Raw genomic sequence first — 21,939 nt, 5'->3', positions numbered from 1 at the left:
ATATGTAGTCGAACTAGTTTTGATTTTGTAGCAGGTCTCAGTTCTGTGTGTCAATATATCAAATACTGGATCCTCCCAGTTCAACACGAATGAACTTTACACTGCTACGGACTGAAACAGCCATATGCTCACACTCTAGTCCAACACTGACAAAAGCCTTCACCTCCCATCTACTCATCTTCTATATGTTACCAAACTAACTGATAGCCTTAAGAATAAAAGCATTATGACCTTATATTGTGTTAAAAGCTCACCTGAGTATCTGTGTGACAAAGTTTAGCTTTAAGTAGTGCAGACGGCGACTGACTGACACGTTTTCCCCTCAGGCCTCAACGCAGCTGCATGTGCTCGCTGCTGAGACTGTTTAGTTCCACAAAATACATACTCAACTTCTGCTGATACTAGCAACTCCAAATACTTTGAGAGGTGTGCACCTGGTACAGAGGAAAAAGAAACATTTGAACCTTCCTGCTCGACATCAAAGTCACGTTTTGTTCATCCCAACCTCTTCGCCACTCAACAACATGGTCGAGCTCCTTCTGCTTTTGCTTCTTACAGATGAGTAATAATTCAGATTGGTCAGTGTAGCTTCTTGACAGGTGAACATGAACACAACTCATGGCGTCTTCTCTCTGTGACTGTAGAAACTATTTGACTTTGTCTCCTTTCTGTTTGCAGTAAATGCTACAGGCTGGTAACATACGCCTACTGTACTTTGTCTTTCCCGGTGCGATGCTCAAATCAGAGCTATAATCAGTCGTGTCATGTGTGCCCACCCCTTCACCTGCCTCAGCCTTTTCAGATTTGTCAGCCCGCTCTGATTGCTTGCCAACTGTAAGCCCGTTTATTGATTTTTGAATTACATAAACCGCCTATAACTCACCCAGCTGTATCTGCATTTGGATCCGGTTTCCTGTTGCCTGTTATTAGAGCTGTTAAATCACCAATTTCTGCTGCTACAAACCTTTTTTCTTTTTTTACTTTTATTATTGTATATCTTCAGCTAATGTGGGATGAAAGCAAGAACGCCTCCGCTGCAGTTAGATCATGGTTTATTACTAGGAGAACTTTGCATAATTTACACTGTTTGACGGACTGCAATTTGGCATCAGCAGATGAGAGTGTGTGTTTGGATGCGTTTCAGTGTGCTGAGGTGGCTTTGGCTTCGTGCAGTCGCTCCTGCTGGTAATTAGATAAATTCTTTTTACATCAGAGCCTGCAGAGTCAGGTGAATGAACAGATTTTGATTCTCATCTTCCTTGTATTGAGTCAGATAGGAAAAAGATGGCTGGCTCATTACAGCTAAATGGTAAGGCATGTTAACTCTCAGCATGCACTTCAGCAACCTATAATTTAAGTAACTGCAGGGGAAATGCATCTGTTAAAGAAAGGAAAACAACCATGTAGACAAGCTTCACCTGTGGTCAGTCCTGACTGTACCTGCAACATATTTTTTGGCCACTTGGGGGCAGCAGCAACAAGATGTGAACCATAGATTGTAAATAAAAATGGACATAGCTTCTGTGACTTCAGCCATAAGTTTCTGAAGAGCAGTTTTAAAGCTAAGAGTGTTGCACCACCGTCGCCATCTTGGCAATACGGTACTTCACCCCCAACTCCCAGCATTTTCAAAAAATTTAAAATAAAGGGGGGGGGGGGGGGGTGTTGCTGGTGCATGCTGGTTTGTTGCAAGCACGTGCCCATCCACCTGTCACTGACCACACCCTCAGTTATGCAGAACTTTAAGCCTTAATAAAATTTAAACATGTGCGTTATATAAAAATTCACCCCTGTGCAGTTGTCATGAAGCAGGAAATTAGCTATAGAGACCCAAACTGTTTTTGGTACCAGGCCGTAAACATGTTTATTTCTGCTGTAAGGTTGGACATTTTAACATGGGAGTCTATGAGGACTGACGTGGCCATTTGAGGAACTGCAGTTTTTGGCACTTCAGTGTTGACTTCAGAGGTTTCACTTTGTGTGAACACAACATTGGCATTAAGCTGATGCTGTGAACTGTTTTTAGCATTTTAAAGACTTGTTGTTTGTGAATAAGGGTTAACGATATCTTTGCCAAACCAGCTGCGTCACTGTCTGACACTGGGCAGAGTTCAAGTGTATCAGCGTGTTTGCTCTGCTCTGTTGGTTGGTGCTGGGCTTAGCTGCTTTTATCTGAATGTGACCCGTTACACAAACAAGTCACGCTCCTCTGTAATGGGCTCCTCTGTCATTCCTGCACACTGCCAAGACGCTCTCTAGCCACATTCACACGCAGCCGCTTCCTGCCGCACAATTACAGTGATGAATGAGAGAGGGAGAGCGGCATGTGACCGCCGGCAGCTCTGCATAAACAACAAACCATCAGCAGTAAAACAGAGAGACTGATTTCCTCCTCCACCGTACAGTGAGAGTGATGGAGGAGCTGAGGAAACATCCAAATAAAAAGTGTGCAGAGAGAGAGAGAGAATGGAGGTGATCATGACCCACAATGCTTTGCAGCAAATTCCTCATGGGCCACATTTGATATTGAGTTGGGTAGTTAAAGAGGAAGAAATCACCTGGTCATATTCAGCATGACGTCCACTGATTTCTTTTTCACTCTCTCACCACATTTCATCATTTTTATTTCTTTAGGCCAGTCTTTACTGTAATATGAATTTTCTCCACGTTTCAAAATACAAAGATTTCAGCGGGTCTTTAAAACACCTTTTTCCAGACGATTGGCTGTTTCAGGGGAGGGGCGGGACATATGTCATATAACCGCCATCTTTGGTTTTACAGACTTTTCTTTAGGAAGTGGTTTGTCTCCTCCTTTATAATGTATTCATATCAAGTCTTTGCTGCAAGACTCCAGGAAGTAACTGCACCCGTCCACAATTAGTCCCAGTGAAACCTGTGTATAAAACCACAACTTGTCATTTTTACACTTTTGTACAAGATGTAAAGTGTTTGCTAGTGAGCTGTAGACCTGCTGGTGTTGGGTTTTGTTTCCTTTAGACACAGCCAGGCCAGCTCCATCGACTTCTTGGCCAAAGCCTTGGAAACAGGGTTTATGACTATCTATGGGTTGATTCTCCTGTAAGTGTTGGAGCTTCCGTGTGAAAAATACCTGTGACTGCTGCAGAGTCATTTGAACCAGGACTGAATGCCAATTGTACGCTTTCACACTGATGACAAAAGACAGATGTTAGTGGGTTTTTTGTCCAGTGTGAGAGGGGCTTTAGTTTTACTTTTCACGCTCTGACAGATGTCTTTCTTTTCTCTCTCTTTTGTAGCACGTATATTTCTCTTCCTTTTTCAATCTGATTCAGCAGGTTTTTTTCTGTCCTGTTTTTCTGTTCCTGGCCCGTCTTTACTATAATCTATACAGAATCGCCTCCTCTCTACTCTGCTGCTATTTCTCTCCATCTTCCCTTTTTTCTCCTCGTCTCCCTTTGTCTACATTTTTACATTCTCCCTTAAGTGTTTTCTGTTTCTCATCTTCTCTCTCTCTTCCTCTTTTTCCCTGTTGTTTTTCCTCCTTTTCTTTACCTCTTGTTATCATTAGTATCATGTACAGGATCTACTCCTCCATGTCAGTGTGTCTCTATTTAACTTTTTAATGTGCTTTATTAGCTGGCTTGTACTTAAATTCAGTATTGCCAAAGCAATATGTGCAACGTGAGCATTTAACAGACAAAACAAAACAATGGTATGATTACCAGACACTGTACTGTACATATGCTATATATGTGCTGTATACTGTTTCTCTGTACTCGCATTTAATATTATCTAATATTTCCTCCTCCTCTTCAGTCTCTCTCTCTGTAATGTTTTCAGTTTTATTCCTCCCCTCCAGTCAGAATATCATGACCTGACTAAAATGAAGACATTACTCAGCCCAACCAGCGTCTCTGTGTGAAACCCTAAATAAACCCTGACACTCTCCTTCTGCTCGGCTCTTGAATATTTAAACAGGCCTGACATACATCCAGGCAGCTCGTAAACATAATGTTGCATTAGCTCTGTCTCTGGCGCTCTCGGTCTCGGGCCGTATCAACGCTGAGATCCAGTTTATATTTGAACTTATCTCGTAATGAGAGCTTTGAAGTCTGAGACAAGAATAGATTTTTGGTGCCGCGATGTTTAGAGTCCCTCTGCTCCCACAGCTGTTTGGAGCTCATAGAGCAGAGGAGTGTACGTGGCTCCTCCCGTAGAATAACACCTCAATCAGCTGCCTCCTTACATAATTTATAAGGCAGAAGATTTCTCACAGTAAAGCAGAAGAGCATGTAAAACTTCTCAAAATGCCACTAGTCTGCGTAGCACACCACAACCATTCTGTTGTCAGCATCATAATGATGATGTTAAATAACACTGATGGAAGAGTGACGTTAACGCAAATTCCCCACTGTAGGTTAACACAGTTTAAATTGTGTTTTGGATCAATTTAAGTACGGTGGCCCTGAGAGCTCAACACACTGCAACTTAAGAAAACACATGCAAACTAACAAAACACAAACATCCTCATTAACACAAGCACATACAGAAACGCACTGCAAGTAGCACAGACAGTGAACGTGGCTGGAGGTGTGATAGTACATCCATGCGCACTTGGCAAAGTTCCTCACTTTTTAGTGTCCCCTGGAAACACTTTCGTTGTCGTCTGTCCCACTTGCAGCGTGTTTACGCATTTGGTTGTGTTGTGTGTATTTGCAGCACATTGTGTTTTGTCTGTTTGCGTGTGTTTTTCTTAAGTTGCAGTGCTTTGAACTCTCAGGGCCACCGTATTTAAGAGCAGAGAAGCTCTCTGACATTGTTTGTATTTCATTTTTGAGCTCTAGAGTTGAGTTGTGATAGACAGACATTAGTAATGATGGAACTGCTGCAGAAGTGTGAACAAAGTATTTCTCCTGGTTTCAGTCCGTAAATGGCCAAACCTTCTATGAATTGGGATCTACTGTCTGTTATGTATAAACAGTATCATGTCATGACTCCTCTTGCACTGTGAGAGCCAGAGAAGCAGAATCACTCCTTTACAAACGCCTCCATCCCTGTGGAAATGTTTTGCTAGATTTACGTGTCGATTTGGCTCCGAATGTAAAGAAGGTGACACATTGGATCTGTGCCATGATGATCTGTCACGGTCCTCTCATCTCTGCAGTCATTTCAAATGTAAAAGTTCATTAAAAATTCACATATCACAGGTTCTAAAGGTGGAAGTACAGTTCTCTAAATCAACATTGGCCTTAGTAGTTTTTTTAATTTATTTAAATATAACCATGGTTTATTTAACACAACCCTCCTGTCATCTAGGAAGGATTTTTCCAGTCAACCAAACCTGCTCATGCCACAGTTACTAAGATCCAAGAACATTTTCAAAACCCTCGACTTTTTTTCTGTCAGCTGGTTAATTACGTTCACATTGGTTCCTCAGGTGTAACTCAGCCCTCAGTGAGAAGCCTGGCATGAAGAGTAGCAGCTGAGTTCTTTGCCTGTTATGTCGACGTGCATGTAAATTAGTAAATCCAATTATAAATCTAATTCACTAGATGTAAATCAAATGATGAAATCAGTAACACCACCTCCTTCAAATGATTGAGGTTCAGATCCTGTGAGAGGAGCTGTGAAAAAAACATACAGATCATCTTTCTACAACACGCTGGACAGAGGAGCTTTCCTCCCACAGAACAGATCAGACAACACTTCATTTCTAAAAAGGAGCGGAGCTGTCTTTGTGATTCATCTTCAAGCTCTAACATCCTTATGTTTTGTTACAGAATTATTTCAGTAATATGATAAAAATAGACTTCACTCCGACAGGGTCAAAACTGTTGCATGGAAACAGAGGCAATGTAATTTCTATTATAAAACACATTTCATCACAAGTAAATTCAATGCTCTATATATTATAGTACAGATGAAAAGAATATAAAAAATGCAAAAATAATAAAGGAATAAAACAAAAAATAAAGCTAAAAAAACTCAGCTCACCAGTAGAAACGTTTTCAGTTAGCTGTTGTGACAGATCTCAGGTCATCAGGTGGTTTATTCCACAGACTGTAACCAGAGTCTCTAAAACCAGCTCCATTAGATCTGGATCTTACTGTAGGACACGGTCAGAAAACAACCACATGATGATCTGTGAGGTCTGACTGCAGGTCAGAAATATACTCAAGACTCAAAGCATTCATTACTTCATCAGACATGGATAATATAAGAACTACCTCAGTACAAGAGAGCAGGGCACGTCGGCATGTTGATTCAACTGACTGATGGTTAATGCAAGGCTACACACACATATATCAATACACACACACAAATAAAACCCATAGAGATGCTACATACATCAACATAAAGTATATTGAGTGTGTGTTTAAGCAGAATAAGAACTTATGTTTTATTAATAGATGGTCAGCACGAGAGGGACTGTTTTATTGTTAATGGTTTCATCACTACACAGAATATGCATTTTATTTTGAATGTGGTAACCAGTGGTAACCAGTGGTAACTGGCGGCCGTGTCTGGAGAGACAATTGGTCGTATGGATGATGGTGTATTTTTACTTTGTTCTCTTTTCGAGGGCTTGTTTGCGCCTTGGCTGGATTCAAGTAGATTATTTATGCGTCTGGAGACAAGTGGCTGACGCAGGTCGACTGAAGGCAGCGGAGACTGTGCACAGATCATACACTTCACTGCTTAACCATTAAATTACACTGAATTACATCACACTATTGTCTGATACAGTTCTCCCTCTAATTCATAATTCCTCATAGAGATTCCTGGTCACCAAAGGAACAGAAGCTGGATATGATGACATAATAACATGAAAAATATACAGCAAAATGTATGAATTTGCAATTGAAAGTGTATGCGTGTGGTTGCTGGTGGGGAGAGCAAGATGCTGGTAGTTTTACTCAGTTTTACTTTTAGTGTTTTTTTCAAGGACTCATCTGCACCTTGACTTGACTGACACACTGTGGATTATTTAGTGAACGAGATGGAGACTGTTGCAGGTTCTTGGCTCTTTGTTCCCAAAGCTGAGCTGCAAGAAGCTGCGCTCGTACTGACTCTGGACCAGAGTCTCTGTAAGATTCAGTTCTGTAGCTGATGCATAAGAGAATTTACCCACAGTGAAGTGTGAGGCCACTCACATGTATTGTCCAACAATTTCTCATCATTTGAATAACTGAAGTGTCTTCTAATGTCTGTGGGAGGGTTCATGTGTTGTTGTTTGATTGACTGTTATTTCTGACGAACTTCCTGTTAGAGGGTGGTCCATCCCCTCCGGGCTCTGCTTACTAATTTCTCTGTCTATTAGCGTAAGCATCCTGGAATCTGCATCTGTAGCTCTCAGGAGAGAGTGAGGGGTGAACTATGAAGGAACCAAACTGACTTAATTCACATCAGCTCTTAGATAAGAATCACCAGAGTGCACATCCTGTGAAAAGGTGGTGAGATTATACAACTTTAATGGACAATTAAATTCAACCTACTGACCCACAGACTGGTGCTGAAACGTTAGCTGATTACCTGATGAGCAGAGTGTTTTGCTGTTCAGAGACTTATTGAAAAACAAAGCTAGGAGGACACAGGTGTGTCTGAGCTCACTGGAATGATCTGTTGCATCACGTATGTTTCCACTAATTTGTTTGTTTTTGTGTGTGACTGAGGTTTGGTTGGATGGTTGTTACTGCTGATGTCTGAGTGGAGGACACTACAGAAAAACATTCACCCTTTTCAGGCTGCACAAGTTTTATACAGATAACTGTTGTTTCCTGCTCGTTAAGATGTTTGTCACTTTTTTCTCAAATTAATTTCAGATGCTGCAAAGACACAGACATGGACATAGAAGCAAAATGCAGACAAATTAAATAATCCAAATAAATAATGAGAAAGCTTATCTTAACACTTGCTAATTTGCTTCCCAGTAAAAAAAAAAAAAAGAAAAGATGTATCTAGTGCAGTTTTAATTATAATGTCTACTAAATAGTTCATTTCTTGAGGGGATAAAATTGTGCACTTTTAATCCTTATCAGTGCTAGAATCCAGTGTTTGGTTAGACATAGGTAAAATAACAAAGGAGGACACACTGACATGAAGGCGCTACACAAGTTTCAAGTTGAACATAAATAAATAAGACATCCTGTACATGACTGTACACTAGATAGCTGGCTATTTAAATGACAGCTTATAACCCACACAATGAATTTCAATTTCTCCTACACATTCATAGTCGCAGATTAAAATGGTGTTACAAGAGCTTTGTTCCAGCAGCCATCACGCATATGAATAAGTTGTAGAAGCTCTGCATAGAAGCAACATTTACTTTATTTATTTACTCATTTTATTTACCTTGTCTACATGGTGTTGTCTGTGCTGTGTGTTAAACATGTACGTGTTGGATTGATTACTCCTTTTACTGCAAACCAAATTTACCTACAGGTTAAAATAAAGTAACCTAACATATTTTCGATTTATATGTATTAAATTATTAGGTGAATAAATGACTTAGACTCAGCTATGTAATTGTGTAATTTCAAAGGTCTGTATTCAGACCTCATGTTCACTATGAACTGTAGCTCAGATGTTTCTTGTAAACTCAACATTAAATTCACTTTCGAACTGTTTCTGTACAGTGTGTAGACCAATCGGCCACAAAGGAACACCTTTAACAGACAGATAAAGTTCAAAGTTAGAAAAGACGTCTATGAAGAAAAGTATCATTAACTCAAACACTTTACTGGTGAATAAATGTCAGCTGATTCTTTTAAAAGGCTCTTAAAGAGGCAATTTACTCACCAGAGGAGGAAATCAAGTCCAAGTACTTTCCCTGCTGGAGATGAATCAACATTTTGATTAACGAAGTATTCAATAACTTCTAATATTACCTAATTTCATAACCTATTCAGGTAAGGTTTTATGTCATTGAAGGTTTTACATGTTAGTGATATGATATAAAAAAATTCATCACTTAAGCCATAGTGTCACCTCAAACCTTCAGTTTTACGTCTAAAGGCAAAAACCAGTCAGTCATTAAATGGGTTTGTGATGCTCACATCAAACTTTTTTATAACCTCTGTAGTAACCACCGAGAAGCTCTGTGTTAATACGACAGCTGTTCAGCCGAGAAGCCGTTCATCCATCACGACTTCTCACTCCTCACACACTGTGAGAGATCCATTCAGCAGCAGGGTCACTCATGACTCCCGGTTCTTCTATGCTTGGGTAATGGTGGACAGCCACTTCTGTGTTGGCTGTCAGGAGAGAATAATTGGGTCAGCAGAAATTAGGCTGAATGTGAGAAATGAGTCAGGCCACTCAACCCAATGCCACGAGGTCAGAGCGCTCATTGTGAGGAGCTTTAGAGATGTGTAGCGCTGCCTGTGCCAAACCATTTACTGTGGTCTTTAAAAACTCTGACCGGCAGCCAAAGTCTTTAGAGTAATGGATCTGAGTAAATTACAGTCACAGAAAAGTTTCTTTTCAGTTGAGGAAAGCATCAGCATGTCTTTGTGCTGATGGTGTTAGAAGTTTGTAAACCAGAGCTTCTGCTATATTAAAAAAAAAATCTTTCTGTTTAACCCAAACACAGAACTCAGGACAGGGAGTTCACAGCTCACAGGAATGATTTACTATCAAAGTAAAGGTGAAGGGGGGACTGGGCTGGGGGAGCGGGACAGGACCTGGCCAAGGTGCTCGAAGGCGGCTGGGCAGGCGGTGTACAGGTACTTAAGTTGAGGCTGAGTGTGCTGGGTGAGGCAGATGCACACAAGGGCAGGCAGAGAAAGGTGAATGGACAATCTGGGGATGAGTGGAGGGATTTATCCTGCAGCAGCTTGTTAAGATGACAAGGTGATCAGGTGCAGGTGCACAGGAGAATTGGTGGGAGCTGGAACCAGAAAGCAACACCTAGCACATCCAGACACACACAAATATACAGAGACGGACAAACCAGGAACAAGCGGGAAACACCAGGAAGGGGAACACAGTGGAAACACAAGAGAGTGATAGGAAGGCAGAGCAGCTGTGCAGATATTGTAGAAAGTAAAACTTAAAATGAAAGATTTTTGTACTGGATGTAAAAAGAACTCCAGGGTTTCGCAGTCATGCAGTGTCAACAGTCTTATCATGTAGTACGGTTTCATTTTATATCTACAAACTCAAGTCTGAGTGGTCACAGTAGACATGAGGTTCAGGGGTGAAAAGGCTCCTGGTCAGTTGTTTGTACATTAATGAAGTGGAGTCAGAAGAGGTTTGAACTTTTCATTTGTCTGCTTCAGTTTGCACAACATGGATCCACATCTGTTTGCATCTGTCCCACAACTTTGTGGGGACCAAAACGCTGGACCACATAAGTTGAAATATCTGTTTAGTCTGTGTTTGTGTGAACATGGCAAATGAACTGTGTGGGCAGTCGTCCTGGTTCTACAGCAGATGTCACTTCACTTCACTGTCACAGGTTTTGTCAGGAGATTGACAGCCTTGTTCTGAGCAGAACGATGAGCTGTCACTGGACTGTTTCTGTCCTTATTACCGATAAAATGCAAACAGAATTGTCCCAAATCTAGACATCGTAGGATTTAGCAGAATTTTTTCTGTGAGCAGAGAATGAGCTGCTCATTTAGTCGACAGAAAAGTCACAGGTGACAAAGTTTCCAGACTGGACTCAAACCCAGGATCTTGTGGTTGAACAGTCTGAGCCAGGACCTCCACCTTACTGTTTTTAACCTGTAGAATGACTGAGTAGTTAAAGATACATTTAGTCCATATAACACTTCACTTCGTTTGATCACTTTCACTTCAAGTGACACTTCACTTTCAGCATTTTCTTTTCACCGTAACTGACGCTTGATGTTTTCAGCTCTTTCACCTCAGTCCATGCGATGGGAGATAAATCTGTTAAGCTGTATGTCAGACTTTGGCTTTACTGGACAGCTTTCAGAAAATATCCTGTGTGCTGTATATGTGACTGACTACACGAATAACTGCTTACACACTGATATTCATGGGTAATTTACCCTGTTTCAGATCCATATGCTCTCCACTGAAGTGTTTGGATGCACTTATATGAATCAGAAGTGTCAAAGATACTTGGGTCTGACACATTATTTCTTGACAGATCAACAGGCAGCGACGGTAGTTGCTGAAGTTAATGGAAAGTGAAGTTAGTTCATGGAGGTTCATCAGATTTGATCCTGTCACATCAGCATCAGCAGCTCAGCTGTGACAGTCTTGTTTTGATCTATACACAAAGACAGTAGAATCTTTGTTCTTTTTAGAAAGATATGAGTAAAAAAAAAAAAACACCAGTGATAACTTTTCATTTACTTTTTTCTGAAATCACACTTTACCTGTCAGAGTTAATTTAATTAAAAGTGCTAATCTTCCAGGTTATGCCTCCAGGAAGCTGTGGAGTTTTGAAATGATTGACAGGGCGTCTCTGTCTCCCCCTCCTCATATGTTCTCCTGCAGCTCAGAGCAGTCTTTGCTTGGTTTGGCTCAGAGGGCTCTCAGCAGCAGTGGTTGGAGGAGCAGGAAGTATAGGTGGATGAGAGGAGGGAGTTTCGGAGGTAAAAGCGCTTGGTTGGGTAGATTATGGACGGACAGCAAGGTGGGCGACTCCCCTCGCTTCCATCTTTAACTCAAAGATCGACTCAGGTTGCCATCTATCGGGAGCTTTATCATTTTAACCAATAATAATGCTTAAATCGCCAGTTGGATGGCTGGCTGCCTGCCTTCCAGGGATTTCTGTCATTCCCAATGTAATTAGTGTGTAAGGGGAGCCAGGAGAGAGGCTGGCGCCAGACTGAGGCTGAATAATACAGGGGGAGGTGTAGGAGCGCTGATGGATAATTTAACACGGATCTCCAGAAGCCGGCTACACTTTGCAGTACCTGAGTGCACTGCAGAGAAAATGTGACGTGAATATACTCAAGTGAAAAGGTTAAGACAGACTGACAGATTTCCATAATAATAAATCTTCCTCTTTTCTGTCATTGTTGTAGAAAAAGGTTTTATCTCCAATGATTAATGTGCAACGGCCGGCGGGGAGAGAATTATTATTCATAGTATTCATATGAAATGATAAGTGCTCTGATAAGCAGTGTGCTGCTTTTTTTTCTTTGCATGTTTCCCCTGCAGATAATTTTCCGCAAGATCAGTGAGGTGAAGAAGGAGGAAGAGGAGAGGCAGCGAGCGAAGAACGAGGTGCAGCTCACCATCCCGCAGGACCATCCGGTCCGGAAGCTTTTCCAGAAGTTCAAGCAGCAGAAGGAGCTCCGCAACCAGGGAGCGTCTGCCGCCTCGCAGCTGGACCTGGAGAAGAACCAGCTGCAGGTGGAGCAGCACCAGCACCTGCACCCCCAAAGCCTGCAGCTCGGCCACTCCAGCCTGCAGCACTCTCTGCCGCTCAGCCTCCAGCGGCCCCACTGCTCCATGCAGAACGGGGCCCCGCCCAGCAGCAGCGTGCTGACCGTGTCTCAGGTCACGCCCATGCAGAGCTCCCTGGCGTACAGCCATCCCAGCGAGCCTCCTGCCAAGCAGAACAACTGCGATATCTTGGAGCTGCAGCCCAGTTCTGCTGGAGCGGGAGGTGAACAGACTGTCAGGCTCAAGGTCAGCACGAGCCCTGCCCTGGGGAAGCCGCCCCCCAAGGCCAGCGGCTGGATGCGCCTGAAAAATAACATGGCCCCAGTGGAGGCCAGGAAGGAGGGGATGAACAACAACGTTAAGGCCGTTTCCGTGGAGATGCTCTCTCAGGAGGGTAAAGGTCAGGAAGCAGGGCGTAGTGGGGATATAGAGGAGGGCGGGGTGTCCAGCAACAACCCCCTCCGCAAGACAGACTCCTGCGACAGCGGCATCACCAAGAGTGAGCTGCGGATCGACCGGGCGGGGGAGGCGCGGACCCCCGCCGCGGTCACCCCCCTCCTCCACAGCCCTCTCCCCGGAGGAGCGGGGTCTCCTCACCCTTTCTGCCCCATCCCGGAGCAGGCCCTGCAGGCCGCGCTGCACGAGACCCGGCTGGAGCTCCGGGAGGACATCCAGACTCTGGGAGGCCGTCTGGGCGCCCTGGAGAGTCAGGTAGCTGAAATTATCAAACTGCTGTCAGACAAGAGGCGGCCGTCCACGGGGCTGCCGTCCGCCTCCACCACCCCTAAAACCAAAATACAACGTCAGGACATTTTCACCGTTTCCAGGCCTGTTTCTCCAGACTCAGAGAAGGATGAGGGGCTCTGAAGAGAGCTAAACCAGTGGTGTAGAGAGTGTCCTGGAGCCACAGTGATCACATGGCACATTGTTCTACTATGATCACGATTATCAATTCAAGGTTACGATCGCTCTGTCAGATTCAGTTACACCACTGGTCTCAATTCTCTGAGATTATAAAAGAAAACTGGCTTCTTTAACATTTGCACACAGACTTTTACCTCCAGGTCATGTGAGAGTCCTCGCTCCACAGTGACCTGGATCCCGTTTTTTTGATTGTACATACCTCTCTATGCATGTCCAGCTGGATTCTGGCCTGCCAAAGAAACAACAACCGAACGTACTTATTGCCTGTATATTATGCAGTTGACTGCATGCAAATGGAATTTAAAGAGACATTTTATTGAGCTACACTGTACATATGAATATTTTTCATTGATAATTTACTATGTGGACATTCAGGGTTTGCATACTGGTAGCACTATAAACATTAAATAACAAAAAGGGTTTACTGGCAAAGGGATTGTGCATGGATTATTTATGAATAGAGAAATTGAACGGGATGAAGTTTGTTTTTTTGTTTTTTTTGTTTTTTTTCTTCTTTGCCTGTGAGATGAAATAGAAGTTTGATTCTGCTCTCACCTCCTCGCCCTCCAAGAACACAGATTGCCATATGTGAAGAAGCAGCATCCCTAAACACAGGGAGGGAACTTCCTGGTTTGAGGTAAATCTTTTTTATATTTGTTAGTGATTTTGCTTCTTATAATAATTTCTATTTTTGATTACTGAAATGTCCTTGGCCTCATTTTGACTTCCGGTAAACCCTTAAATGTTTATTTTGTTAGAATCCTCCTTGTGTCTATGCATTGCTCGGGTACGCCGCTAGAATATTCTGAATATTAATACCTTTGTTATCATGTCGGTGAATGATTATTTTTTTTGTTCCATTCCTCTGCATGAATCAGGGATGGCAGAACGCACTTTGGGTAAAGCTGGGATGACGAGAAAGCTTTGGGGAAATAACACGGAGTTTAGTTCACACAAAAGTCCACTCAGCACAGTGACATGTAATCCCGCAGCCCCAGCACCACCACCACCACCACACACGGCAGTCTTAACAAGCGAGCGTCTCACTGAGGCCCGCTCTCAATTCCTTTAGGGACCGCAGCTTCGCCGCCAAAAGCTCGAGTAATAAAAAAATGGAATACTGTACTTTTTATGATGATATCAGTTTTCTACATCCGCATGCAAAGGAGTAGTTTTATGCTCCAGCACATATACGTGTGTGTGTGTGTGTGCATACATATACACATGCGTACACGTGCACAGTGTGACGGCGTCTCTTGATGTGAAGCCTGTCGGCCCGGGGAGACTTGTGCTCCACAGAAGTCAGATCAGTGGGCTTTTCAGGTCTTGTGAGACTCAGACGCTGTCCCTCCTCGCCCTGCAGTTCAGCAGCACTCGTCCCGTGACGCTCATACACATGATCATATTTAATAAGGCAGAACAAGAAGAACACAGATGTACAGTAGCCATCATGAAAGCCTCAGTTGGTAGATTTAGGTCATTCCTGCTTCATAACTTTACCCACAGTGTGGAGTGAACAGACAGGTGGCAGAAAACGAGCTGATGTGACAGAAAATACATCAGCAGTCAGATGTGACTGAGAGGGTTCAGGTCATGTAACACACCTTCTGGTGGCCATATTGGAGGCCATTAGCTCTCGGATCACCAAACAGCTGGTTGGATTTTATGCTTTTATAACACAGTCAACAGTTGAGCTGCAACAGAACATGAGGAGGGAGAAAAGGGCCCTCATCAGAGTCTGACAAGGATGTTGCAGATCACAGTCAGCACGTCAAACCCCAAGGCCACCAGGGTGCGCAGGGTGGTTGCATTGCTAAACACTGGGTTTGACTGTCTCAGTTGAAGTGTGCTGGTTTTGTTGGATATTGTTGGACTTGGCTGATTTTGATGCCACTGCACGGTGTTTGTACAGAGAGAGGATCAAAGGATCAGAGTCCACAGCGTGGCCCATCCGACAGAAATATGGTTGCAGAAAAGAGAACTGGTATATGTAACTGTGTCAGCACTTCACATGGTGGCCATGATGGAACATTGAAGTAGTTTCACAGGATCTACGATGTCCTGCGTGACGATGCACAGTCCCCCCCAGTTCTGACATCAGGAAGGCACGGGAAGGAAAGGATGTGAGAGGTACTTTATTTGAAACCTAGTAATGTGTCATTCCTGGCCCCTCATGCTCACCAAAAACCTCACGTTGTGATTGATTAATGTTTGATGTGTTGTCTGACATATCTGCTTTGAAGGCATGAAGGCATTTTGATGATCGAGTCTGAAGAAGCAGCCATTTCAGAAGACGAATACTTCTCAGCGTAGATATGTGTGCATGAAAAAGAACCGATGAGGTAAATGTCAGTGCATCTGAAATTTTAAAAGCCTATTTTTAATGATCGCCACTGCAAGTGAACACAGTCTCTTTGTGTAGTTTTTCACTCTGGAAAAAAAAGTGTAAATTAAAACAAAACATTGTCATTTACATTTTCCTGGCTTTCCACCAACTTTCCACCAAACCACACGCTGCCCCGAAATTTAAGCATCTGTTTTGCATCCTGGTTGAGGCCGATCATGATGTTAGACATGCTGATTTGTGTCTCTCTGCTGCCAGCAGACTGGAAAATGAGGATTATTACTTTGTAATTTTAATTAGCATAAAATCACAGCAGATGAAGACGAGTTTAAACGAGATTTCTGTCACTGTATGCTAATCAGGTTTTTGCTTTGGAACATTTTGGAGAGGAAACTGTTTTAATGGCTTCTCCTCTGCAAATGACAATAGTTTTATTTAAATGGGATTTTCGTCCTGTGCACGCAGCTCTGTTTTCTGCACCAACCTGCTTCACGCTCACAATCGGCGCAGCCCCTCGTTCGCTCTGCTGTCGGCCCCTGAGCAGATCCCCTGCAAGGATCAGGGGTAAGTGCCTTGCTCAGTGGCACCTCAGCAGCAGTTTCAGGCAGTTTGGATTGATGCAGAAGTTGATTTACTGGAAGGCTTTGATGATGGCTACCACTGTACCTGTGTAGAGCAGCACATACCAGTATGCTTCATATCTTCTAACATGTCACTTATAGCGAATATCGTGCAAAGCTATGCAACACTTGATTCTCTTACAGTTCAAAAGAGGCCGTTTCTGATCAGTTTATTTTGTCTATAAGCGCCAGGATAAAGGTAATTACTGCAAATATATCTATTGGAGGGATTGAGGGTTTGTTTGCTTGTGTACATAAGATCAGATATCAGTTATTTATATCCACCAACTAACCCTGAGACCTAAAGCTACCAAGTGATAAGTTAAAATCAAGATGAGCTGAAACTTTTTCCCCAGTGGATGAATCCTAACGACTTTGATGAGTTTTCATGTTATAACTTTATTTTTTACAGCACTTTTCCAAAAAGAAGTGCTTTACAGAGACATAAACCAAGAAACACCAGATACAAGTAAAATAGATGAATAGGACAAAGATCATACAGTAACATAAACAGAATTGCACTAAGATAGTGTAATTCTAAAATAATGTGTATTTAATAAGAGGTGTTCAAACAAAAACAGAGCTGGTCTGTCTGATCTCCTCCAGCAGGCTGGTCCAGAGTTGAGGGGTCATGACTCCAGAAGTCCAGTCTCACCGGTCAGACCGGATCTCAGGCTGCACTCAGGCTTGTATGGGGTTGGCAGGTCGGAGATATAGACAGGGGCCAATCAATCCCATACATGTCCTAAGAGTCAATCCATTCTAAAACATAGTTACAGGTAGCCAGTGTAGGGATGCCAAGATTTGGGGTTATGTGCGTTCTTCAGTTGTATCTTGTGAGAAGTCTTGCTGCAGCACTCTGGACCAGTTCAAGCTTGTACAGGTTGTATTGACTCGCAGCGTCACCAACAGGTCAAGGTGCTTTTCTTTTTCCAACTCCTGCAACACTTGAGTTCTTGACAGGAGATCTCTGAAACCAATGACCAAAGTCCAGTCAGGTAGTCAACGCTAAATATCAACATGTTCATATTAAATAGCTAACATGCTAACTGTTAGCATCTTAAAATGGCCACTTTTCGATTTCATGGATTTTCCCTGTGGCGCCCCCCTCTGGTCAAACTTAGACAAGCTAAACAGACTAAAACAGAAATACTGAATTAAGATCATTACTGGATTTATTGTGATACAAACAATAGTTTCTCACAGTCATGAGTAATATAGAAATGTCCTCTCTTCCCTCATTTAAATTGCATGAAACTTGAGGTAGAGGTCTTTACAAGTAACCAAGGCCAATTATATTCATTAACAGTTGGGGGGGGGGTCACGTGTGACATGATGCATCATCACAGGAGTGATGAATATGTTTATGTGGTATTCATATAAGGAAAATTACATGTATTACTACCCTTTTCGACCAGATTGGTGGACTTACATGTTACTTACAGTGTTGGAATTCTCTTTCTTAGATCTGCTCTAATTATCTTTGCGTGTTTCAGACTGGGTCTCGTGTTTGAAAGTTATTTATGCACGATGGATTCGGGTACGTTCTTCGTGGGTCTGTTATGGATCAGGGCCAAAATGTTTAACCTGTGAAGACTTCTACGCTCCAGCAAGCTTGACGATGATCCCTCCTGTGGTTGACGATGGCGGGTGTGCATGTTTTTACTGTATTTCCAGTTGAGTTTGAAACAATAATTCTTCCCATCTTATATCTCACATCAGGTTTTATGAGACCTCTATCACAGACAAGTTGGTCCATAGTAGCAGTGGCAGCCTGTATCTGTGAGGATCTGCAGATGGAAGTGTGCAGTGAAGTATTGTGCCCCACTTCAATGATGTTTTTGTAGTTTGACCAACTGGGCACAACACACTTGGCTCTCTGTCACTCAGCGACAGAGACTGTTCTCTGAGAGACGTTAAAAAGCTTTTTGGGAAACCAGGAAATCACTGATGCACCAAACATTAGAGATTTATGTGTCTCTCTAGACCTGAAAAGATTATCTGAGATGGATTTTTCCTTTTAAAGATATCTGCAGATGTTCGTTTGATTCATGCTGCTGGTGGCCTGACGATGCAGCTGGTACTGAGCTCATATCATGATGGAGCTGAACTGCACTGAAACAGAAACAGAAGCTACAATACGGGATGTGGGGATCTGGTTGTTTTGTTTCGTTTTCTGCAATTGTAAATCTTTTAAAACATGGAAATTATCAAATTGATTCTATGATCTTTCAACGTTATGAAGGAAAAAAATTTTCCTTGAATGGCATTTCAGAAACAAAGCATGCATCTGAAGAATGTGTCAGGTATACACCGGGATTCTCCCAGAATCTACAGTCTGAAAAATGTAAGAGTAGATATCAACAGAGCAGAGAGCAAAATCCGTCAAAGACAGAAGAAAAGCATGTTGGCTTCCACAGAAACGTGAATGTAGATTGGAGCGTCCCCCTAACTGCTCCCGCAAATCACAAATAACTGGAGCAAATCTTCACCAGAGCGGCTGCACGCCGTCAGAACCTCAGACCAGCAAAGAGAGATATTATCTTTATTTTTACTATTTTACAAAAACTATATATCATATCTAACAAAGATTTATTAAAAGAATAAAGAAGGATATACTGATATCTGATTACATGGATCTAGTCAGAAATTTTTCTTTAAGTCAAGTTCATTGATGAAAGAAATTCTAGTTTTCTGGAAAAAGTAAAAGTAACATGTTTAACCCGAGAGTCTGCAACTCTCTAACAGATGAAGCCATCTAAGAAGTTTTCTCTGCATCCTCGCTGCTCTTCTTTAGTTCTTTAGTTCAGCTCTAAGTCTTCAGAAGGGACACTGGAAGACTTGGAACTCTAGTGTTGGGTAAGATTTGAACATTTTAGATTACCATTTGCATTTTGTTAAGTGTAACATTCAAGAAAGAAACTGTCAGCTGTAAGGAAGTGTACCACTGGAATAATATGATAGTTTCACAGTTGGTTTGTTTTTAATCAAAATTGATCAAATTTTAAAAAGCTAATAGAAGTGAGTGAATTAAAATGTAATTTAAATGATGCATTATAGAACAATAAAGTTTAAAGTTACATTTAAAAAAGTTTGTGATTCTATTTACCAGTATGTCCACCTTTCAAATTACATCATTTGCTGCTTTAATATATACAGTTTGCTTTAATTTAAAGATGTGGATGCAGCATCCAACCTAAAGCAACATCTGGAGCTCCAGCTGTGCCAGCTACTGTGTTCACAGCTCAATCCGAGCTTCTCAATTATTCATTTATCATTTAAAGACAGATCTATAAATCTTATACATTTTTACTTCATGTTTTACAATACATTATTTAAATGTTATTAATTAAAGTGTATTCACTCCGGTGGTGCCATCCAGCCTCCGTACGTTACAACATTCGCTGCAGTATTGTGACGGACGCAGCCTTCGGAAGCTGCTCTGACTCATCTGGAGATTTAGTGCCGTGCAAGATTTGGCCACAATCCACAATGTGAGATTAGCTGTACAGTGACTCTCCTTTTCAAATCTACCAGTCTAGAGAAATACTCGCTCAGCAGTCTGAGGTGCAGGACGGGGGACTCCTCCGATGGCTTCAGAGTTTTCCTGTCACTGAAATTGCCGGAAACTTTTGCGGCTTGTCGGGTCACGTGAGGAGCCACGAGCAGCTGAGAGCTCCTCCTCTTTTTTTATTAATTTGACAAGAGAATGAAGGGCAACTCCTCCTGTGATCTGAGCCCTACACACACACACACACACACACACACACACACACACACACACACACACACACACACACACACACATACACACATACATACACACACACACACACACACTTACACATACACACATACATACACACACTTACTTTTCAGCACAGGCTTTTTCAGCTTTGCCACTTGAATGTACAACAACCCTCCTCCCCAGCCCGGTCCTCACTCTGCTCTCCCAGCATTTTCTCTGGGAGTGCCGATGTTTTTTCTTTACATTTAGAGAAAAGTCTCCCCTTTATACTTTCTGAGGAGTCCTCTCTCTCTCTCTCTCTCTCCTTTTCTTTCTCTCTGTTGTTCACTTTCCGTCTTGAAACTAGTAGGAGGTTCTCTTCTGTCTCATCTCTCTTTGAAAAACACCTCCGCCCTCTTTCTAAGGCCTCCTCTCTATCCTCCACCTTCACCCCTCTGATCCTCTTCTCTCTTTGTCCTCTTCCCCTCTCTTTGATCTCCCTCACTCTCTCCTCCTCAGCATGCTGATGATGTACAGTCTGTCTGCGGCGTGCCGACTGACTGACACCATGAATCCACCTCTCTGGGGACAGGCAGGCACGGCCGAGGGGGCTTCATTTATTAAAATTATCCTTTGGCTTGATTCGATTCTGCAAAATTGTATTGAAGATGACACTACAAGGAATGGAAGTCATTTCCTGGGTAGTGATAGAATTTTTTTTATTGTTTCACTTATCTCTGCAAATTGACGCAACCTGCAGGATTTTCTCACCAGGATTAATTTTTCATCAGTCTCAGCTTTGGTTCAGATTTGGTCATGAAACTGGATGATTTTAATGAACGGGGCCCTTTCGGAAAAGCTCTTCTCTTTTTTCTACTGGAATGTTCTCAATTTCTACTGTTTTTGTTAAAGCAATGGTTTGGAGCAGCACTGAAATCCCACACTGACTCATGTATTGTTTTACAGTTGCACCTAAACTGTAGTGTCAGAATAATAAACAGCCGTCTGGGATACTCTCTCTGCGCCTCCTGTCTGTCTTTGTCTCCGTTTTTAGAAACCTCTGCCTCTGCACTCAGTTTCCGAAAGGGGCATTAAGTAATCAATCGAGTTTATTGATCAGTATTGGCAGCACCCAGGAGCTGAAACGACACGGAGAGAACCTTCACTGCTGCAGGACGGCTCTTCACTTCCACCCACCTTACTCCCTCTGTCCTTACGAGCTGTGGTGACTTGTGAGTAAAAAACAAAACAACATCCACAAAACAAAGTCACATTTTCATGACACAAGACACAAATTCAGTTTCAGTTTCCCTGAAAATCTGGGAATTTTACCAATTTACTTCAGTGTTGTTATCCTGAATAAAACTGGTTTGTAGCTGTTAAATATTGAACAACATCGTAAAGGACAAACAAGCACAATCAAGGTCATTTACAGTTGTGGAAAGTATGGTGGTGGTACTTTACTTTATTCACTGTATTTCCATTTTATGCTACTTATATTAACTTTTTCTACCTCTACATTTACTTGTCAGCTATAATTAGTTACTTTTCAAAATAAGATCTTACTTAATTAAAAATAAAACCCAACACATTTACATTTATAAAATACCACAAACTGTTAAAGATCATTCTGCTTTGCGACCTCTTACATAGACTGAAATACACATGTGGACCCCACTGAATGTAATGTGTATAAATAATACATATAAACAGTGTCTAGTTGGTGCTTCTTGTCACATATCAGATATAAATGAGAGAAACACTACCCTCAAATGTGAGTCATTAGCACAAAATAGTTGCATATGAATAAACTGTCTTGCCTCACTGCTGGTTGGGTGAAACTCAGGTCAGAGGAGTGCATCATGCAGATGTACCCTCCAGCTTTGTAATTGCACAGAAAGCCACACTGCTGCAGTTCATGTAAAAAAAAAAACAGAAATAACTGCACTAAAGGGGAAAGACTGAGTTTATTC

At 42.2% G+C, this 21,939-nt stretch overlaps 1 protein-coding gene across 1 annotated transcript in view; it reads left to right on the top strand.

Annotated features, from left to right (window-relative positions):
* The window catches only part of kcnh5b (potassium voltage-gated channel, subfamily H (eag-related), member 5b), a 134,822-nt gene extending 113,838 nt beyond the window's left edge, over window positions 1–20,984 (top strand). The window contains exon 13 of the mRNA XM_056394309.1: window positions 12,124–20,984. Coding sequence (XP_056250284.1) covers window positions 12,124–13,218 — 1,095 coding nt within the window. The 3' untranslated portion in view covers window positions 13,219–20,984. The remainder of the gene's footprint in view (window positions 1–12,123) is intronic.
* The last annotated feature ends 955 nt before the right edge of the window (window positions 20,985–21,939 follow it).

Source organism: Seriola aureovittata, chromosome 13 (assembly GCF_021018895.1).
Source record: "Seriola aureovittata isolate HTS-2021-v1 ecotype China chromosome 13, ASM2101889v1, whole genome shotgun sequence".
In the NCBI taxonomy this organism is placed as follows: Eukaryota; Metazoa; Chordata; class Actinopteri; order Carangiformes; family Carangidae; genus Seriola; species Seriola aureovittata.
Note: the sequence above shows the minus strand (reverse complement) of the source record. Positions and strands in the feature narration are given on the sequence as shown.